Source organism: Syngnathus scovelli, chromosome 1, assembly GCF_024217435.2.
Source record: "Syngnathus scovelli strain Florida chromosome 1, RoL_Ssco_1.2, whole genome shotgun sequence".
NCBI classification, from domain to species: domain Eukaryota; kingdom Metazoa; phylum Chordata; class Actinopteri; order Syngnathiformes; family Syngnathidae; genus Syngnathus; species Syngnathus scovelli.
In genome coordinates this window covers 11,647,843-11,665,605 of record NC_090847.1, presented here as the reverse complement: position 1 = coordinate 11,665,605, position 17,763 = coordinate 11,647,843, and the positions used below count along the sequence as shown (strand labels likewise).

General features: G+C 39.8%; 2 protein-coding genes across 3 annotated transcripts; one reads left to right on the top strand and one right to left on the bottom strand.

Moving 5' to 3' along the window:
* The first annotated feature begins 1,042 nt into the window (after positions 1-1,042).
* si:ch73-335m24.2 (protein eva-1 homolog C) lies at positions 1,043-8,201 on the top strand. 2 transcript variants are annotated; one of them, XM_049752685.2, is made up of 8 exons: positions 1,043-1,259; positions 2,281-2,480; positions 2,557-2,680; positions 3,144-3,296; positions 3,563-3,706; positions 3,834-3,905; positions 4,007-4,087; positions 4,890-8,201. In XM_049752685.2, the coding sequence occupies exons 1-8, from the start codon at positions 1,142-1,144 to the stop codon at positions 5,279-5,281; spliced, it is 1,284 nt and encodes a 427-aa protein (XP_049608642.1). In that variant the 5' UTR covers positions 1,043-1,141; the 3' UTR covers positions 5,282-8,201. The 2 variants fall into 2 exon arrangements, with proteins under 2 accessions (XP_049608642.1, XP_049608650.1); XM_049752693.2 differs by lacking the exon at positions 4,007-4,087 and having other exon boundaries at positions 1,062-1,259; positions 4,890-5,812.
* Positions 5,890-17,755, bottom strand: LOC125987982 (alpha-1A adrenergic receptor). Its single transcript, XM_049752673.2, has 2 exons — positions 16,592-17,755; positions 5,890-8,199 (listed from the first exon to the last, which is right to left on the bottom strand). The coding sequence occupies exons 1-2, from the start codon at positions 17,505-17,507 to the stop codon at positions 7,649-7,651; spliced, it is 1,467 nt and encodes a 488-aa protein (XP_049608630.1). The 5' UTR covers positions 17,508-17,755; the 3' UTR covers positions 5,890-7,648.
* Positions 17,756-17,763: the final 8 nt, after the last annotated feature.

The window sequence follows — 17,763 nt, the reverse complement described above, 5'->3', positions numbered from 1 at the left end:
TGGGAGCGTGACAAATATGGATATATCACATTGAAATTCGTAAGAAATCCTTTAAATTAATGATCCACTGCCAGAACTTGAAGGGAGGATCCCTGCTATCTGGATTATGCCGCTCTAGGACAGCTAGACGAGTAGAATTTGACCTTTCGTAACAGAGTTATGAGTTACGTAATAGAGAATGGAATTCACTTGCTCAATAATAAGAGCCTGCCGCAAATATTGAATGAAAAGATAAGGCATCAATATGTTGCCTCCTCTGCTGCCATGCAGGGAGTGTTTATTAGCGCTTGTGTGATAAATGATTCCATTCAAATGTATAGCATGTCAAGTGTTTGGTTATGATGGCAACACCATGCTTGAGGAAGAAAAGCAAAACAAATTGTAAACGAAAAGTGCTGATTTTGGCATTGCTGTAAGGATATTCAGCCAGTCGGAATTTCCAGAGTCTTCCTGGAAACAGCGGACAAACGGGAAATACGGGAGCTTGCCAAATGACCTTTCACTCCTGGCCCTTTCTCTCTCATAGACCAAATGATAGGAAGGCGCTCTCTGGTTCAGAGGCACACACATATCTCTGCAGCGCACTCACAGCAACTGGAAGTAACATCCTGGAAAAAATGCCTTATCTCGGAGAACAGAACCTTCTATGTTGGCAACAAGAGAAACTGGATTTTTACCATGAAGAAAAAAATAAATCCTGCACCCAAGATAAAACTAAATCGTCTGACAAATAATGGAATTAGCACCATGACAACGAAAAACAAAAGTGTATGAGAGCAACAGCGGACAAATAACTATATCCCTCACTCAAAGTCAGCTGAGAAAAACTCCAGCTGCCAGCACATCCTAAAGAACACTATAGATAATGCTTGGAATAAATTGTGTCTGCATTAGGCACTGAGCTGTTTAGGTAATATATTATCTTCATCTCATCTTAATTTATTATCTTAACATATCTAAGGTGACTATAAAAGTATAGTATCTCATCACTTCTGTTCATCCATAAAGCACAATCAGGAGTTGTATCTGTATATGTTGCAAGTTTTCATTCCTAATGCTAAATTCTCAGTTAAAAGTGACCTTACGAAAAAAACAATGGCGTCATTGACCCACTGATCTCTCTGCAGGGCCATTAACAGAAATGCAAGACGAGATTACGACAAAAGAGAGCACAATGACAGCGCTGAGGAGGTTCGGCTGGTTTCTCTGTTTTTTGGCTTTGAGGATCAACACTGCCCATTCAGCCCCTGATTTCTCTTGTAAGTACTCTTATGGCCGTATATTGTTTCACAAGTTGAAAGCAGAAAATTGATGTAATTTATGCAGGGATAAACAGAATCAGAGTTAACCTTTTTTTTTTTTCCGTTTTTAACATTGCAAAAATTATTGGGGATGGAATTTGCATGACTGGCCCTATTTTTCTTATTCTTTGATATAAAATGTTGTTATTGTCCAACAATAACAGTTTCTTATTGTTATTTTTAAATTCCATTTTGCAGAAAACTCCCAATGCACCATAGATTAAATATGTTAACCAAGTGGCCACACAACAGTCATATGGGGTCAGATATTCTTAGTTAATATAATATACATTCATTTTCCATATAATCATCATTCTCATTTCACTTGGTCATATTGGTCACACGCACACCCCAATTTAACACACAAGCATAAAATGTGGATGGAAGTTTAATCAGTAACTTACAAAGAAGTAGAGTTTAAACAGGAGAGATGAATGTGGACTTTGTTCTCCCAAAGTAATACAATTGTAGCTTACTTTTGTTTGGTATGACTCATCTTTATGTGATTGTATTGTGAGCATTGGTGTGATATGTCTATTTGTGGAAGAAGTTGCATTGTGTGTTTGTGTGTGTGTGTGTGTATGCGTGTGTGTGTTCGTGTGTGTGTTTGCATGCTGTGGGACGCCTAATAATAGTTCATTGTGAGCTTGTGCCTGGTACAACCCAAATTGCGCGCACACGCACACACACACACACACACACACACACACACACACACACACATGCACGCACAACTTGTTGCGCATGCTTACGTGTGAGGTCCAATAAATCTCAGTGCTCCACCCAACGAGACACCTCCACCCATTTGGCGACTAGGATTTAAAAATGCTGTTTTTGTTTTTCATAGTAAATAACTGATTCATGCAATAAATTCATGTCATAATTGACACAAACCGAAGTAAAACCCGAATATTTTTTTTTTTTTACTGAAGTGAGCACCAACATTTTGTACTTATGTCATACAACATTCTGTATGTAGTATATCTCCACAATGTTCTGAAGAACCACACGGCCCATGCTTGCGAAGGGGACACACTCACCATTGAGTGTCCTGCCGGGACGTCTGTGGCCGTCTTATCAGCCTTCTTTGGACGCCGCGTTCCTCAACACTATTTGTGTCCCAGCCAGAAGACAAATCTAACCGAGGACGCAGAGTGTTCTTCTCCGGTCGCTATCAAGGTGAATGTTGTGGTAATGAGGCACATTTACTGTTATGGGAAAATGATTGTATTTTGTGTTGTGGTTTTTGATGTAGAAAGTGCTGGCAGAATGTCAGGATGAGCGGTCCTGTCAAATTCCTGTGCTTGGCCCCGTGTTTGGGCATGACCCCTGCCCATTCACCAGCAAGTATCTTTTAGTGTACTACAAGTGCAGACCAGGTAAGTGGAAAGTGGAGAGGATGAGTGAAATGTTGTCTGGCAAGTTGGCAAATTCAAATACTCTTAGAAATATTTTCAGCATTATTAATTCAATCGATAATGTTATGCTCCTCATTGTGTGCACACCTTGGCCACCTAGGGGCGGTATAATACCGATACAAATATACAAGTTCGCGGACAAAATCACAGCTATCCAGTAAGCTGCTGCAATATTAGACAATTTTTCACAGAGGATATAGAATATATGCCTGTGAGTATTGTTATGTCTTCCTATATGTGTTGCTCCATCATTTGTGTTTAAATATGTTAAAGGCTTATAACACCCTGACACTGATGCCATTGCTTGGCATTTTGCATAATTGTTAGCATTAAGTTAAGCAAACTTAAAGCAATGTGATTGTTTCAAATACACAATAGTACAAATTATTTTATGTGAAATCGGGGTGTCTTTCTGTAATTTCAGTGCACCACCGCACGAGACTGGTGTGCGAGAATGAACGCTTGAGGTTGGCGTGTAAGAATGACACCGTACTGGCCATCTACTCAGCCACCTTTGGACACCTGCTACATGGAAGCCCCCTTTGTCCTCAGGGAGGGGGTTCATTGGTGGACATGGGTCAGCAACACTTGCAGTGCAACAAACCGAGCGGTGTTAATAGTATCGTCGACGAACCAGAGCTCATTGTTTAACTTCTCTTACGGTGGAAATCTGTGGTGTGCTAACAGAAATGCTGCCAAATGAAGAGAATGGAGTCTGGAATAAACATAATACAACTTTCTTGAAACATTTAAGTCAGAAATGCGGATTCATGCTTCTGATATTCGGCTGATTTGACTTAAACTACCAACTACTGGTGAAAGTGCTACAATTGTGCATTTCAGAGTGTTTGTCGGCATCCGCTCTGAGGAGGGTTTCTCGTCGATGTCACGGTCGAGCAAACTGTTCAGTGCTGGCTGACACTCAAACCTTTGGGGACCCGTGTTTCCCCGACACCAGGAAACACCTGCGAGTGTCCTACACTTGTGGTGAGAAGCCAACTGTCATTTAATGCATGCTTTTTGTCACTGATACTTGACATCAAGTTTTTATGGATCAGTGTTTTCCAACCTTTTTCTCACAACACATGACTGAACAGATTATTTATCTATCTAGTGCCCAGGTATCTTTTGGAAGACGTAGGAAGAGGCACAACAGATCCTTTCATGATTTCAGACTACACACATGGTGAGTGTAAACTGCAACACCACTACTACCCTGCTGCATTCAAGTTTTTGGAAGCACACACTTTGATTGGCGTCTGAGCCTAGGCCCCTTTTCACCTGCAGGTGGATGGTACACTGGCCCCACCTACAGGCCCCAAAATGTGCTACTAATCAACTTTCTGGAGATGGTAGAAAAAATGTTGGGTATGTGCACTGATTTATCATATCAGGTGGTGTTCTCGTTATCTGATTTAGTATGCTGTTTATGAAAAACTAGGGACTAATTCAACATCACATTTTACTGTATGTGGTTTGCTCACCAAGTTTATAACAGAGGTAAACAAATGTTTAATTTTTTAGGACTCTGATTTTTGCCGTGTGGGAATGGGGGTTACATTATTATTAAACTGATGAGTCATTATCAAGATGTGACCCTCAGTAGGCGCTACTTAAATCTGATATTAACTTGTTACTATAATTAAATAATCCTTGCACACTCACAGTCATACACCATCCCTTGTGATAATTCAACAGCAATTATAAAAGGCTGACGTGTTTTTATGATGAATGTTAAAATTAAAATTGACTCCTGAGGATCCTATGTGTATTATCACACCATTGTAGTATATTATGTTAAGAAACACTGACCTTTCAATTGTTTATACAAAAATTATTGGATTTCTTGAAAGCCTTGGGAACTGTCACCGTGGAAGTGTGTGGGCTGAGCAAATGTTCATTTTGATGAGGCATGTCCACCTCCAGAGGTCAGGGAATGTGCTCTAATTCATGATCCTTGGGGTATGTTGTAAAAGCATGTCATATGAATGAGATATTAAGACACTTGGGGGAAAAAAAAAATTCAAAATCCCAGTGGTGCAGCAACATCTGCAGCTATTTACGTTCAGACCAAACTGGGTTAAATTTTGGTGGTTCACTTCCTTATTCATTTCATTTTACAGTTGCATGTAGTCAACAGTAATTGTGATCTACCTGCTTTCCTTTTCAGGTGTGCCTGAGCGAGTGGCTCTGTATTTTGTCTCCGGGATCTGTGCCGGTCTGGTTTTCCTGCTCTGTCTCTTTGGAGTACGCTCCACATTGGTGAAAGACGTGAAGGAACTTGTGTCAGATCTGCATGATGAGCTGAAAGCATCGAGCAGAGAGCACAAGGACCTCACAGAAGACCTCTATGACAATGACGAACTCTCGCTCTCAGATGCCTCGTCATTTCGTCGCCTCACTCAGTCGTACCATATGAGGGATATGCTCGCTCCCGCTACGCTGACCTTGGAAATGATGGCACAGGGTGCTGAACACACCACAGAGCTGCCCAATGGAGATATTTGGCCACATCCAAACACCAATCCTTATGCCATTCATCAGATTACTAATTACAATTAATTTTATTTTTAACCCGACATAAGTACCCTAATTTCATTCGTTCATCTTGAAATTTGATTACTTTTGCATGGGAGCCTGCAGAAGACACAATAATTTGTCCAGGTGTTACATGGTTTGTGCGCAGATTTCCTGTAAAAACATACTGTTGTACCTTACGGGTGGGAATGTGGGGATCTTAAAAATGCAAGTGTCCTCGTCATGTGCGTATTCTTGGACAGTGGTAACAGTTCCGTGTTGGGAACTATAAGCAGTCCTGACAGTTGTTTTTGCTTCCACCACAATTGCACAGGTTCCAGCAAAAACATTCTCCTATTGGTGTTTGGGGGAATCTTGAAACCCCAAAATTCCTAGTCATACTATATTGTTAATAATTCTCCATCTATTATTAATGTTTTTTTTATTATGGACTGAAATCTAGGACAATTTACGGACTACCCACACCTACTTGGTGAAGGCATAGTATTTTGAATTTGTGTAAACTAAATGTATCAACATGGTACCTAAATATACATATGTGTTCCATGTCCTCAAGCGCTTGTGTGTGAAGGGATCTATGCCAATTTGTGGAGAGGCGAGGTACACCATGAACTGCCACCACTTTCCGTCACTCCTGTTTGGCTTGATACAACACTTTCTGCTTTATTATTAAGCACAGGACTACGCCATACAAAATGAGAAACCAAAATAAAAAATGAGAAACCAAAATCAATCACAAATTCCATTGCTTTCTGCAATTTTCCTTTGATTATGATAATATTACTTTGAAATATACCGTAATTTCCGGACAATAAGACGCGACTTTTTTCCAAAATTTTTAACCCTGCGGCTTATATAAGATTTTTTTTCGTGATTTTTGTGATGACTTGATCACTTTTATACACTCGTAAAAAGGCTGTGGACCACTGTTGTGCGGTATCTTAAAGAAAAAAACAACAACAAAAATACTATTTTGAAACACTACTATGGCTGCTGCTTATTCTGGCTGTGTTGCTTGTGACTATTATGAGCTTTAGTAGGAATGCACGCTAGGTGACCTGCGTCAAAGGGCTCTAAACCCTTTCTCTTAGAGATTACACAAAGCAGTGGCGCTGTTTGGACCATCTGCATTGTATTAAAACCCAATCAATGAGCATTTAAATTCAATTCTTCTGACATTTTGCTCACCAAAAACAAGTTGTAATGAATGTGAACTTTTAATGCATTTTATTCAGAAGGTTACTTTGAACCCTGAGGCTTAAATGGCGGCGCGGCGTATTTATGGATTTTTACGGCTTTCTGTGTACTGTCTTTCTTTGTAAAAAACTCATGTGCACGTGCGGCTTATAGTCCGGTGCGGTTTATGTAAGAAAAAAACCTAAAATATCCCTGAATTTTAGCTGGTGCGGCTTATAGTCCGGTGCGGCTTATAGTCCGGAAATTACGGTATATATCTGTGAGACATTGAGTCATTATATGAGTCATTTTAGGTGTTTCTCACAAACTTAAACTATAAAAGACATGACAGCATTGTTTTTTTGTGAACGCCTTAGTGACACACATTCGTGTCATGAACATACCGTACAAACCCCAGACAGGAAGGTCTGATCTGACATTTGAACTGTGAGGCAGAACTACGAATCATTAGGTCCACTGTCCTGCCACGTCCACACAGGGAAATTTGAGTTGGCAATGTTTCTTAAAACAAGTACAGGCTGACAAGAATCAAGGCCAATAATAAAATTTGCATTTTAGATACGTATAGTATAATACTTTGCTACAAAATAGTTACTACTCTTTGTTTTCTGTCTGATTATTTAAAGGTTTCGTAACAAGTTTTAGTGGACCAAATTTGCTTTTCTTTTCGTTCACACAAGGAGTGCAGTGCGTGGCTGTCTTTGCCCCTCCTAGCTTAGCGTTGCCATGGACACGTAACTCATAAGGGGTGTGTTGTATATACCTAGGGTCATATCTATGACATACAGTGACAGCCTGTACTAGTAATAGTATTAATGTGGTTCTCGTTTGCAGAGTTGTATCGTGTTTCTTACATCAATTGTTTGAATGAGGTACATAATTGCACAAGCCATGTTATATTTTAACTCCACAACATTACATGAACAAATCAAAAGCCTGAAATTAATACATTTCTCCACATTTTACTGTACATCAATCAGGTCACATTCAGGCTTTACAAATAAGAAATGGAACTTGTAACCGATTATTTTTTAACTTTCTCGATCCTCCTTTCTTGTCTCGTGTCCTTGATTGTGTCAATACTCCCCACATATACAGTAAACTAATCGCAGCACCTAGAACATTTTGTGTAGACCAGAGAGAACCATTCCTTTTCAAAGACAGATAAATAAACATAATCTACAGTGAATGCAGTCACACATTATAAGATGGCTCCATACAATCTTTTGCAACTCCTCCCTTATCTTTTTCCTTACCAAAGGAAAAAGAAAAAACTCCAATAGTCGGCTCTTCCCCGACTTCTCCCTTAACAGCTGTGATGAGACAACCTTGCTGGCAATCTGTGTTGCTGCCAGGCAGTATGTTGGGAGAGGGAGTTGTAGTCCAGGTGTACAATGCCTCGCCCTCGGGACACGATGGTAGACCCTTGCTGAGGTAGCTGGGGCTTGGGCTGGCCGAGGACGGCAAAGTACGCTGACTGCCGTTCAAGCAGCCGGGGGGTTGATCATTGGAGCCTTTGCGTGAATGTCCAGAGGAGCTGAACGTTGAGGAACGGTAATTATATGAACTCCACCTGGGACGTTTGCGCTGATGACACTGGCACCGCAGGATGCGAATGAAGGCCACTTTAAACTCACGGTTATAGCAAGGGTAGATGATGGGATTTAGGCAGCTGTTGAAGTAGCCCAACCAGAAGATCACCTTGAAGAGGACGTCAGGTGGGCGCAGGTTCACATTGAAAGAGCCTGCACGATAAAACGCAGAGCAAAATATGTCATTTCATACAGATGCCACAGCATGTGCCGTAACTCACGATATCTTTGTAACGTACATCAATGTACAGACAGAACAATGAAAAGTTCTTCCAATGGAAAATACAGTGTAAAATACTGACCTGTGTATTTTATGTGACCATTTAGTTTAGTATGGAAAAAAAGGGGATAATGCTTTGAACATGATATAGTTCTTTTGGAATGTCTTAAGTTAAAGTTAAATTAAAACTAACTCTGTGGTGTGTCAAGAAAAAAAATGAGAAAAATGTTACAAGTCCAAATATTGCTGGACCTGCACACAGTGTATAATTTCATGGGCTGCATCCTATTAGAGTGCATGTGTGGCCCATTGCATTTTAATGCCATGCCCTCATTGTCCTTAAATTAATCTTCCTCACAAATCTGTCCTTATTTAAAGTGTTCATTTCCATCTGCTGGCAATGCTTTACTGTGAGTATCTCACCTGACTCAGACATTCTAAATGTTTTACATCAGGCTTCCATTGCATAAACTGGGGCCTGTGTCCAAATCAAGCCGATGTAAGTTTTTTCATAGCCCATAGATGGCAGCACTGACACAGAGACAGTACATGGTTAACATTACACAGATTACATTTGGATTCTTGTTTGGACCAAACACTAGAGCACCGAATCAGAACAACAATGTGACGTGAGAAACAGAAAGGCCACAGGAAATGTTACCTTAATTGGCCTGAACATTTATTTACTACATGTACGTATATCAGCGGAACAATGTTCTTCCACTAGATAGCAGAAGGTGCAAATATACAGTTCAGTGAACCAAGGTTTAGCATTCAAGAATTTGCCTATTCCTGGATATTTTTAGGGGGGTAACCTAGCCTTAGTTATTTGCTCAAAAAATCACATATTTGCTGTATTATGCTCCATCTGGTAGTATTTTGGTGCCAATGAAATAATTTGATTTGAGCCGAGGAGCTCATCCATTTTGACAAAAGTGGTCTGTTGCGAACTGCAAAGGCAAAGTACAAATAAAACAATTGAAGTTGAAGTTTATTTTTTAACATGAGATCGACCAAACACAAAATATTTTTTTTCACATTTTCACATAATTCCATGTTATGCCAATAAGACAAATAAATCAACATGTTCAAAAAAGGAGAAGGAAGAAGCTATTGCTTGTTTTTTCCTACCCCTTTTATACATCATAATTCTTAACATGGTTGCTGATTAGTTTTTTCAAGGTACAGAAACTTGATTTGTCGGAGGAAGATAATTTTGGAAATGAAAAACAGTTTATACAATAATATTCTGGAAAGAAAAATAAATAAATAAGATATGGACTACATAGCTGAAAACAGACAAGCAAAAGATTTCAATTACTATAATTTTCTTTGTGTGTTCTTTGAATTGGGCAATGTGTTTACTTTCTTTGATCGTTCCATGTAAATTATTCCATAGCTTTACCCCATTGACAGATATGCACATGCTTTTGAGGGTGGTGCGCACCTTAGGTTGTAAAAGATTCCCTCTCCTTCTTAGATTGTAACCACTTTCTCTTTCTATGAACCATTTTTGTACATTATTAGGGAGTAATTTTTTTTTTAGCTTTATAAATAATTTGTGAGGTCTTGAAATCTACCAAATCCATAAATTTTAATGTTTGTAATTTAATAAATAAATTATTTGAGTGTTCACAATAGCCAACATTGTTGATAATTCTAATTGCCTTTTTCTGCATTGTGCATACCGTCTTTAGGGTAGTTTTGTAGGTATTACCCCATACCTCAACACCATAAGACATGTAAGGAAGAAACAGCGAGCAGTATAAATCGTACATTCTTTTCTGGTTCAGTATGCGTCTGACTTTACAAAGTATACCCACCATCTTTGCCAATTTTGAACAGATGCGTTTGACTTGCGGTTTCCAGCTGAGACTGTGGTCAATTATTACTCCCAGAAAGGAGTTTTCATAAACTCTATCTAATCTGGTGTTATCACACAATACTTCAATAGTTACTATGTCTTCTGGGATTTTTCATTTCCCAAAAATCATAAAATTGTTTTTCTTTATGTTAAGAGATAATTCATTTGAGTCAAACCACAGTTTTAGCTTGGCAAGCTCATCAGAGACAGTCTTCATTAGTTGTTGTAGGTTCTCTCCTTCACAAAAGGAGTAAACTGTAAACATTTTTGTTTACTGTAAACATTTATGTTTACAGTAAAAATAACATAAACATTTTTGTTTATGTTACAAAAATAACATAAACATAAATGTTTATGATGATTTGTGTCATCAGCAAAAATGACAAATTTCAAAATATTAGAGGTGTTAATTATATCATTAATATATACAATCACAGGTTTGTCATCAAAACTTAACTTGGACCAAAACATACATCCAGAGGACACTACGATGAGGACATCACTAAGCAGTTTAACTCAGTTATCCGAACACAATGACTTCTCACTCTGATAGCACTGACATTTTTTTTTTACTTTTGAGAAGGATTTGTAAGGATTTTGAGAACAAAAATGGGTTTTGCAGGGTACCCATGATATTTTTTCTATTTGTACAAATTGTTTTGAGAAACACCTGCTGTTCTGCAAATTTCAAATTTGATCTGAGAAATGTACCAAAGCAACTGTGTTCTGGCTTCATAGTGCTCTACATTTACGATGAGTAAATGCAGACTTCTGCCAAAGTGTTTGTTGGATTTACTGTGTAGTGAATGAAAATGTCTGGCTCAGGCCCCAAATGTAATGGGTTCTTTCATTTAAGCTGTTACAAACTTCATAAAATAACTGTCTGGGTAATTGCGTTGCAATTTTACTATCAAATGAAAATGAATGCTTGACCTCAGTAGAGGAGTTGCTATTGAAATGATTAATTTTAACCTAAGTCAAATTAATTGGGGCCTACACATAAAGTGTTATTTATTTATTTATTTATTTTTTTGTATAAAGCACTTTGGTGCAAGCATTTACTGTAATGTTATTGTGCAATAGCAAATATTAATACTATGTATATGGTGTTGCCAGTTATCACTTATGTCAGCTTACTCAACATGAATTCCTTTGTGTTAAGTTGCTCTCGCTTATCGTTCTTCTGGTTGATGATTGTCCATCTTTTGAAACTCAACAAATGATAGAACAAACAGACAAACGAACAAATGAACAAAACAGACAAAAAAATTCTCCCTATGCAAAGTCTAGGGAAATATATAAAAAAAAGCCAAATCCACTCAAGCACACAGTTAGATTAGACTTTGCACCAGACTTGCGCTGGGCATGGAAATAGGGCCGATGGGTTATTCCTTTGAGGGATCAAACTTTGTGACTTTACAAATTGCTCAACTTTAGGAGTGTTGCACTGTGTTGGCTCTTGTGCCCCATCAGGTTTTACTGATGTCATTATTATGGTGCACAGCTTGAGGGTCAATGAAATGTCATTTCAAAAAACATCAACAACAAAAAACAATTATTCTTCAGACCTTCAAATAGCTACCTATCCACTACCATGTGGAATACAAACTCAGCCTTCTTACATGGCGATACCCCCTTAAACCTGAGCGAGCCTCCAGACGGCGTTCCAGCAGGCGTAACGTGTGAAAGCCCGTGGTACAATGAGATGAACTTTCCAAACAGCTGGAACAAAAATTAGGATGCACCATCTTAAGTCTAGCTGCATTGTCTAGGAAAATAGAGCCTAAGGTGTAATCTTGCTAGCAATAATTTTATAAATTTCTATACACTTTTTTCAGCTATTTTTTCTTTTTCCTATAGGATGTATATAATTATTAGTCTTCTTGTAGCACAATTGATCTATATTTCTTATTTTCACAATACTACTACATCATGACAGAACTGGTTGGCCCAGTGAAAATGGCCATTATACAGTGCACTTTACTTTTCCTATATTTTGTTATGGCACAGCCATATACCAGCATTGATTAAATAATAAATAAGGGCCTCTTGATATTCTACACAATCATAGTAAGCAATGAGTAGCACAAAAAGCATACAGCTGTAAGAGAAGAAATTTGAAAAAGTTTAAAAAAGGATGAATAGTTTTAATGGGCACTGTACATCCAAAGCTGCTTGTACTGAACTTGGAAGCTGTTTCATAAGCATGCCCTAATTACAAATAATCCATCCTAATCTAAAGGGACAGAACTCGTTTTGCTCTTCCAGGCTGCTCTCCAAAAACATCAACATGATGACATTTATGGAAAATTGGTTTTAACATCCCAGTAACCAGTTTTATCAAGCGTGCAGCCCCATGACCCGTGGCCAATTTTACTCTCCACTGCTTTGTAACACAGCCTTTCGCTTTTCTCCTATACACACTTCCTATAATCCTTGGTGCACACAGCAACGCGTGAACACACATGCAAAGAATATTTCTTCTAAAAATGCTTTCGCACAGATAAAATTGATTCACACGTTCAACTGTTTCTGTCACATTCGGTAGCGTGCTGCTTGCACCATTAAATGCAAGCCTTTCACAGGACATTAGTGCCTGTTTGGGGTGTTAAAGAGCTGCGGGCGTGATGTGCTGTGAAGTAACACATGTATCCCCTGAGGACTAATGATTCCTCTACTAATGAGTATGACACAGCTCATTGAAAGAAAATAAGGAGATATCCTTCTTGTGTAGCATGTTTAAAACAATTTATTAGTAGAGGTTTTTTTTTCCAGTTGGGGTGGAATTAACTAAACTGTTTATGCATTTGTCTCACAGTGATAACGCGTGGACTATTGTGCCATGCGGTGTTTGACGTAAAGTTTATGAATTTTGATGACCGAAAGACTCATCTGTGGTTGAATTCTTGTGAGTTAGAACAAAGTGATCTTTTCTAGATTTTCACGTGTTCTCATTTTGTAGCATTAATTGCCTTTGTTACAGCAATGATATCACGACTCGTCCCTGGTCGTTTTATTAGTGTGAAGGCGAAGGCCTTCACACTTATGTTATTATGTGTATATGTTTGCCATGGTTTCTGTGTGCTCGCCCCTCCCCTCCTGTGTGCCCATGATCAGTGTGATCATTCTCACCTACCTCTCGTTACCTGTCGTGTATTTAAGTCCTGTCTGCCTCGTCTTGTTCTCGTCTGTAGTCTCGGCTGTCGTCTTGTTTCTCGTCGTTTTGTCTCGTCTTTCTGTTCAGTTAGTTTCTCTGCAATTTGGTCTGTCTGTCTGTTGGTTACCCCTGTCACTCTGCCTCTGTTAAGTTATGTTAGTTTGCCGGTTCTGTTGGTTTGTTCCCCTCATCCTCCCTTCCAACTACCTTTTCCCTCATTAAACCCTGGTCCAAGCTGCATTTGGTCGCCCAGCTCCACTGATTCCGTGACAAACGACTGTTTTGTGAGTGTTCATTACAAAATTTGAGGTTAAATGGGTGTGTCTAGTTTCAGGAAACCTGCCTTGAATAGCACTCCCTTAAATTTTTTTAATGAATACTAACATTTGCATAACACATTTTGCCACAGCTTATAGTAGGTGTAAAAAAAAACATTGCACTGATTCAAAATCTGACAATGGGCTACTTTTGACTTCTTGTGTCTAAAAGTTCAAGATTTATATTAACAGCTAAGTCAAATAGAAAAAAGAAAGAGTTGTCTGCAGTACATTAAATCTATCTACCTACATACTTACCTTGTGTATATACGTATATATAAAAACATTTGATAAATTTTTCTTCATAGTTTTATTTAAAATGGGACATTTCTGTATTACTAACATCACAACATCTGAATGAGCTCCATTTTTTTTATTCTTGTAAAGCTTAGTTTCATGCAAGTTAAAAGTGGTCACCATGTCAAGTCGTTTGATGTCCCATCACACTGAATCAGTATGCTCTGCCAGAGATGGTGCCCAGAAATGCCCTCAGACGTTTTTTTGGCATTTGGTCCGTCAGTTTGTTACACAAACAGCACCCACTTGTTCTTTTACTGTGTGCTCCGTGAAGTCTCTTCCATCTTTAAATAACAACTCGAGTCATTGTCTCTTGCTTTTTGCTTCTGACAGTGAATAAAGGCGAAGCAATCCCTGCTGTGGGATACTGTTTTCTCAAACTTGAGGAAGACACACTGTCCACACACACTGATGCAGTTTGCGCATTTACCAATATAATACAGTGCGACATTAGGTCAATGACCTGATCTTACATAATCTTCAGTCTTGGAATGCTTTTTACCCTGATTTTGTGGAGTGTGCACTAATGCACGATTCATCTCCTGGAAAACATTTACATCGACTTGTACTTGTTGAATGAGTGAATATAGCTAGAACTGACACAAGTGGCAATAAGCTATAAGATGATGCATTAAGAAATTTTGTAAATGTCTTACTTGTGCACATACTCTCAAAGCAGGCATATGTCAATATCAGAACGAAGAGCATTTGGTGCTCTTATTACAAGTAACCAAACATTTGCTCAAGCCAGTGCATTAAAACTCCCATAGTTTGTTATATTAGGAGGGTGTCGATCTTAACATGTCCACTTGGTCATAGTGAAATACCAATTGAAATAATTGAATTGAAATGAACAGTGAAGGTGCATATGAGCTGATATTGGCTTTAAATGTCCTGTGTCCACCATATCAGTGCTCTCATATTTTACTGTTTGTCTGGATGCAGTGTGGGAACATGTCTAATGTGTTTCTAGCCAAATAAAGTCGGTTAAGCTTAATATAAAGTTTATTGGGAAATCTCAGCTTTTGGGATGTGAAATTAGAAAGTTTCAAAATAATGTTATGGTCAAATGTGTCCATATATAAAATGTTCTAAACTGCTAACTCTTATAATTCTAGTTGCATTTCTGAGTTGTTTGATTCCCGAGCCACTAAAGTGCTCAAAGTTTTCAGTACACAGTATAATTTTTTTCAGAATCATTTATCATTTCATAGTCTTACATATTCTTGCTCAAATGATCTCAAACAATGAAATGTGTTAAAACCAAGTTTATTATTGGACCATGCGTAAGTTTGATGTTAGTTGAATTTTAATTTAGTGAAGAACAATATTCACTAGTAATGGAAGTACATTTGTGTGTTACAATACGGTCAAACACAGTCAAACAAAAGTGTGTAAAATGCATTTTTGAACAACTTCAAACTTAAAAAATTACACCGACTGGAAAGCCAATTTGGACATTTGAATAAGAAATTGTGTTATAGGCAGTGTTGATCAGTTGGGAAGCTTTGTGAAATTTGTTCTATAAGCTATACAAATTTTCATAAATTCATTGTATTTTTCAACATGAAGCCTACATTACTTTCATTTGACTGAGAAGGATGGATGGACTGATAGTCAGATATTCATACTTAAAATGATGTCAAATATTTTACAAGACCTTCTGGACACTCCATTGTCAGCAGCATCAGAGAGCTTTGTTCAAAAGTGCATCTGTTTGATTTAACCAGTGGGAGTCCACATGGCAGACTGCCGAGTTATTTCCTCGCATTTTCTGAATTCCCTCTACTAAAAGGCTCAGGGAGTACTGGAAGTGTTGACTTAAGTAAACCGTGAAAATGTGTCAAACTACTGTGAACAAAGAATGTTGCTAAGTGGGAATGTAATAAGACAAGGGACTCTCTTAGCTGTACTCATTATATTGTTCATTGCAACAATTTCAAATTGCTGCAGTGCATTGAATAAACAGTGGTGCTATACCAAAGCGAACTTCACACACCAAAAAAAAAAATCAACCCCCCGCAAAAAACTTTCATTCACAGCAAAATAAACCATTGCGCTCTCAGCAAAAAACTCACACTTGCACCAAAAGCCCATCTCACACCCTCACAAACTTTTCTAACAAACTCTCACACCCAGAAGTAAAACTCACACTGATCAAAGAACATATCACTCTGACAAAAAACATTCACACACAAAAACCTCAAAAACACCATGACTGGCTCTTCCTAACTCACTCACCCCCACGAATAGTATATTACTAAAAACCTCTCACATTCACTCCACCACTCACACTCAACAATACATTTCATGCTCATCAAAACGTTTTTTTTTGTACCAACCTCTCACACTTAACCCAAACACCTCATCAATCTCACAAAAAACGTTCTCATCCCACCATATCCACGCACAGACGCACGCGCACACACTGTAAACGAAAACGCGCGCACGCACGCGCGCACACACACGCACACACCAAAGAACTTAGACGTGCACGGAAAAAGGTTTCACGTTATTTTTGCCCGATGAGGCACACATAACGATAAAGATATGAAAATGGATGCTGCAAGACAAAAAAAAAAAAAAAAAAAAAAAAAAATCAAGGCTATTGTATGGTTTTTGCAGTCTTGGCATAAACGGCAGAGAAAAAGAAAGCAAGCAAGCAAGCAAGTTTGACGACAATAACTTACCTATGGGCAGGGCGAGGAAAAAGGGCAGCCAACAAAGTGTAAACATGCCCACCACAACTCCCAAAGTTTTGGCCGCCTTCTTCTCCCGAGAGAACTTGAGCAGTTTGACCGCGAGGGAGCTTCTGGCTTGATGTCCGCGGCCCTTGCCGACGCAAGCTGCCGGCTCGTCGTGCACCTGAGAGCCCTTGTGGACTCTCATGGTGAGCTCGCCGGAGTTCATCCTTTCGCGCATGACACCGGCCTCCAAGTTCTTGGTGGTGCGTTTGGCCACGATATACACCCGACAGTACATGGCCAGAATGACCACCAGAGGAATGTAGAAGGAGCCGAGGGAGGAGAACAGCGCGTAAAAGGGCTCTTCGGTGATGGGGCACACGGTGTCGTCCGGCGAGGGCGGCTGCTTCCAGCCGAGCAGGGGTCCGATGGAGATGACCACGGACAACACCCACACCCCGAGCATGGCCAGCAGTGCCCGCTTTTCCGTCACGATGCCCGGGTACTGTAGCGGGTGACTCACGCCGATGTAGCGGTCGATGGAGATGACGCACAGGCTCATGATGGACGCGGTGCAACACAGCACGTCCACCGCCGCCCAAATGTCACAAAAGATCCTCCCGAACACCCAGCAGTCGAGGATCTCCAGGGTGGCCGACACAGGCAGCACCGTGGTGCCCAGCAGCAGGTCGGCAATCGCCAAGTTGATGATGAAGTAGTTGGTCGGGGTGCGCAGGTGCCTGTTGCACACCACCGAGAGGATGACGAGGATGTTGCCCGCGATGGCGAACACGATGAAAGCCCCAAGGACCAAGCCGAGCGGGATGGCCCGGCTGAGCTCCACTTCGGCGGGCTCTGTGTGGTTGCCCCCGTAGCTCTCATTTCCCCATAAAGTCGTGACATTGTCAGTGCTCACGCTCATTTTGACCAAACGGCTCCTCCATAGCAGGCTTCACATGTCCGGCGTGGCTCACTGCAACTCACCCAACTTGCATAGTTGAAATGCTCGCGTGAAGCGTCGTTCCTCTTCTGCTGCAGTCCTGCTGCTCGGTGGACAAGTGCGGTGGGGGCCGGGGGGGAGCATGTCACCCACTCACCCAACATAGCACCACAGGATGATGCAGAACACCGTGCGTTCGAGGAAACTTTTAAGCCTTTTTAGTGAAGTCCCCCCACAT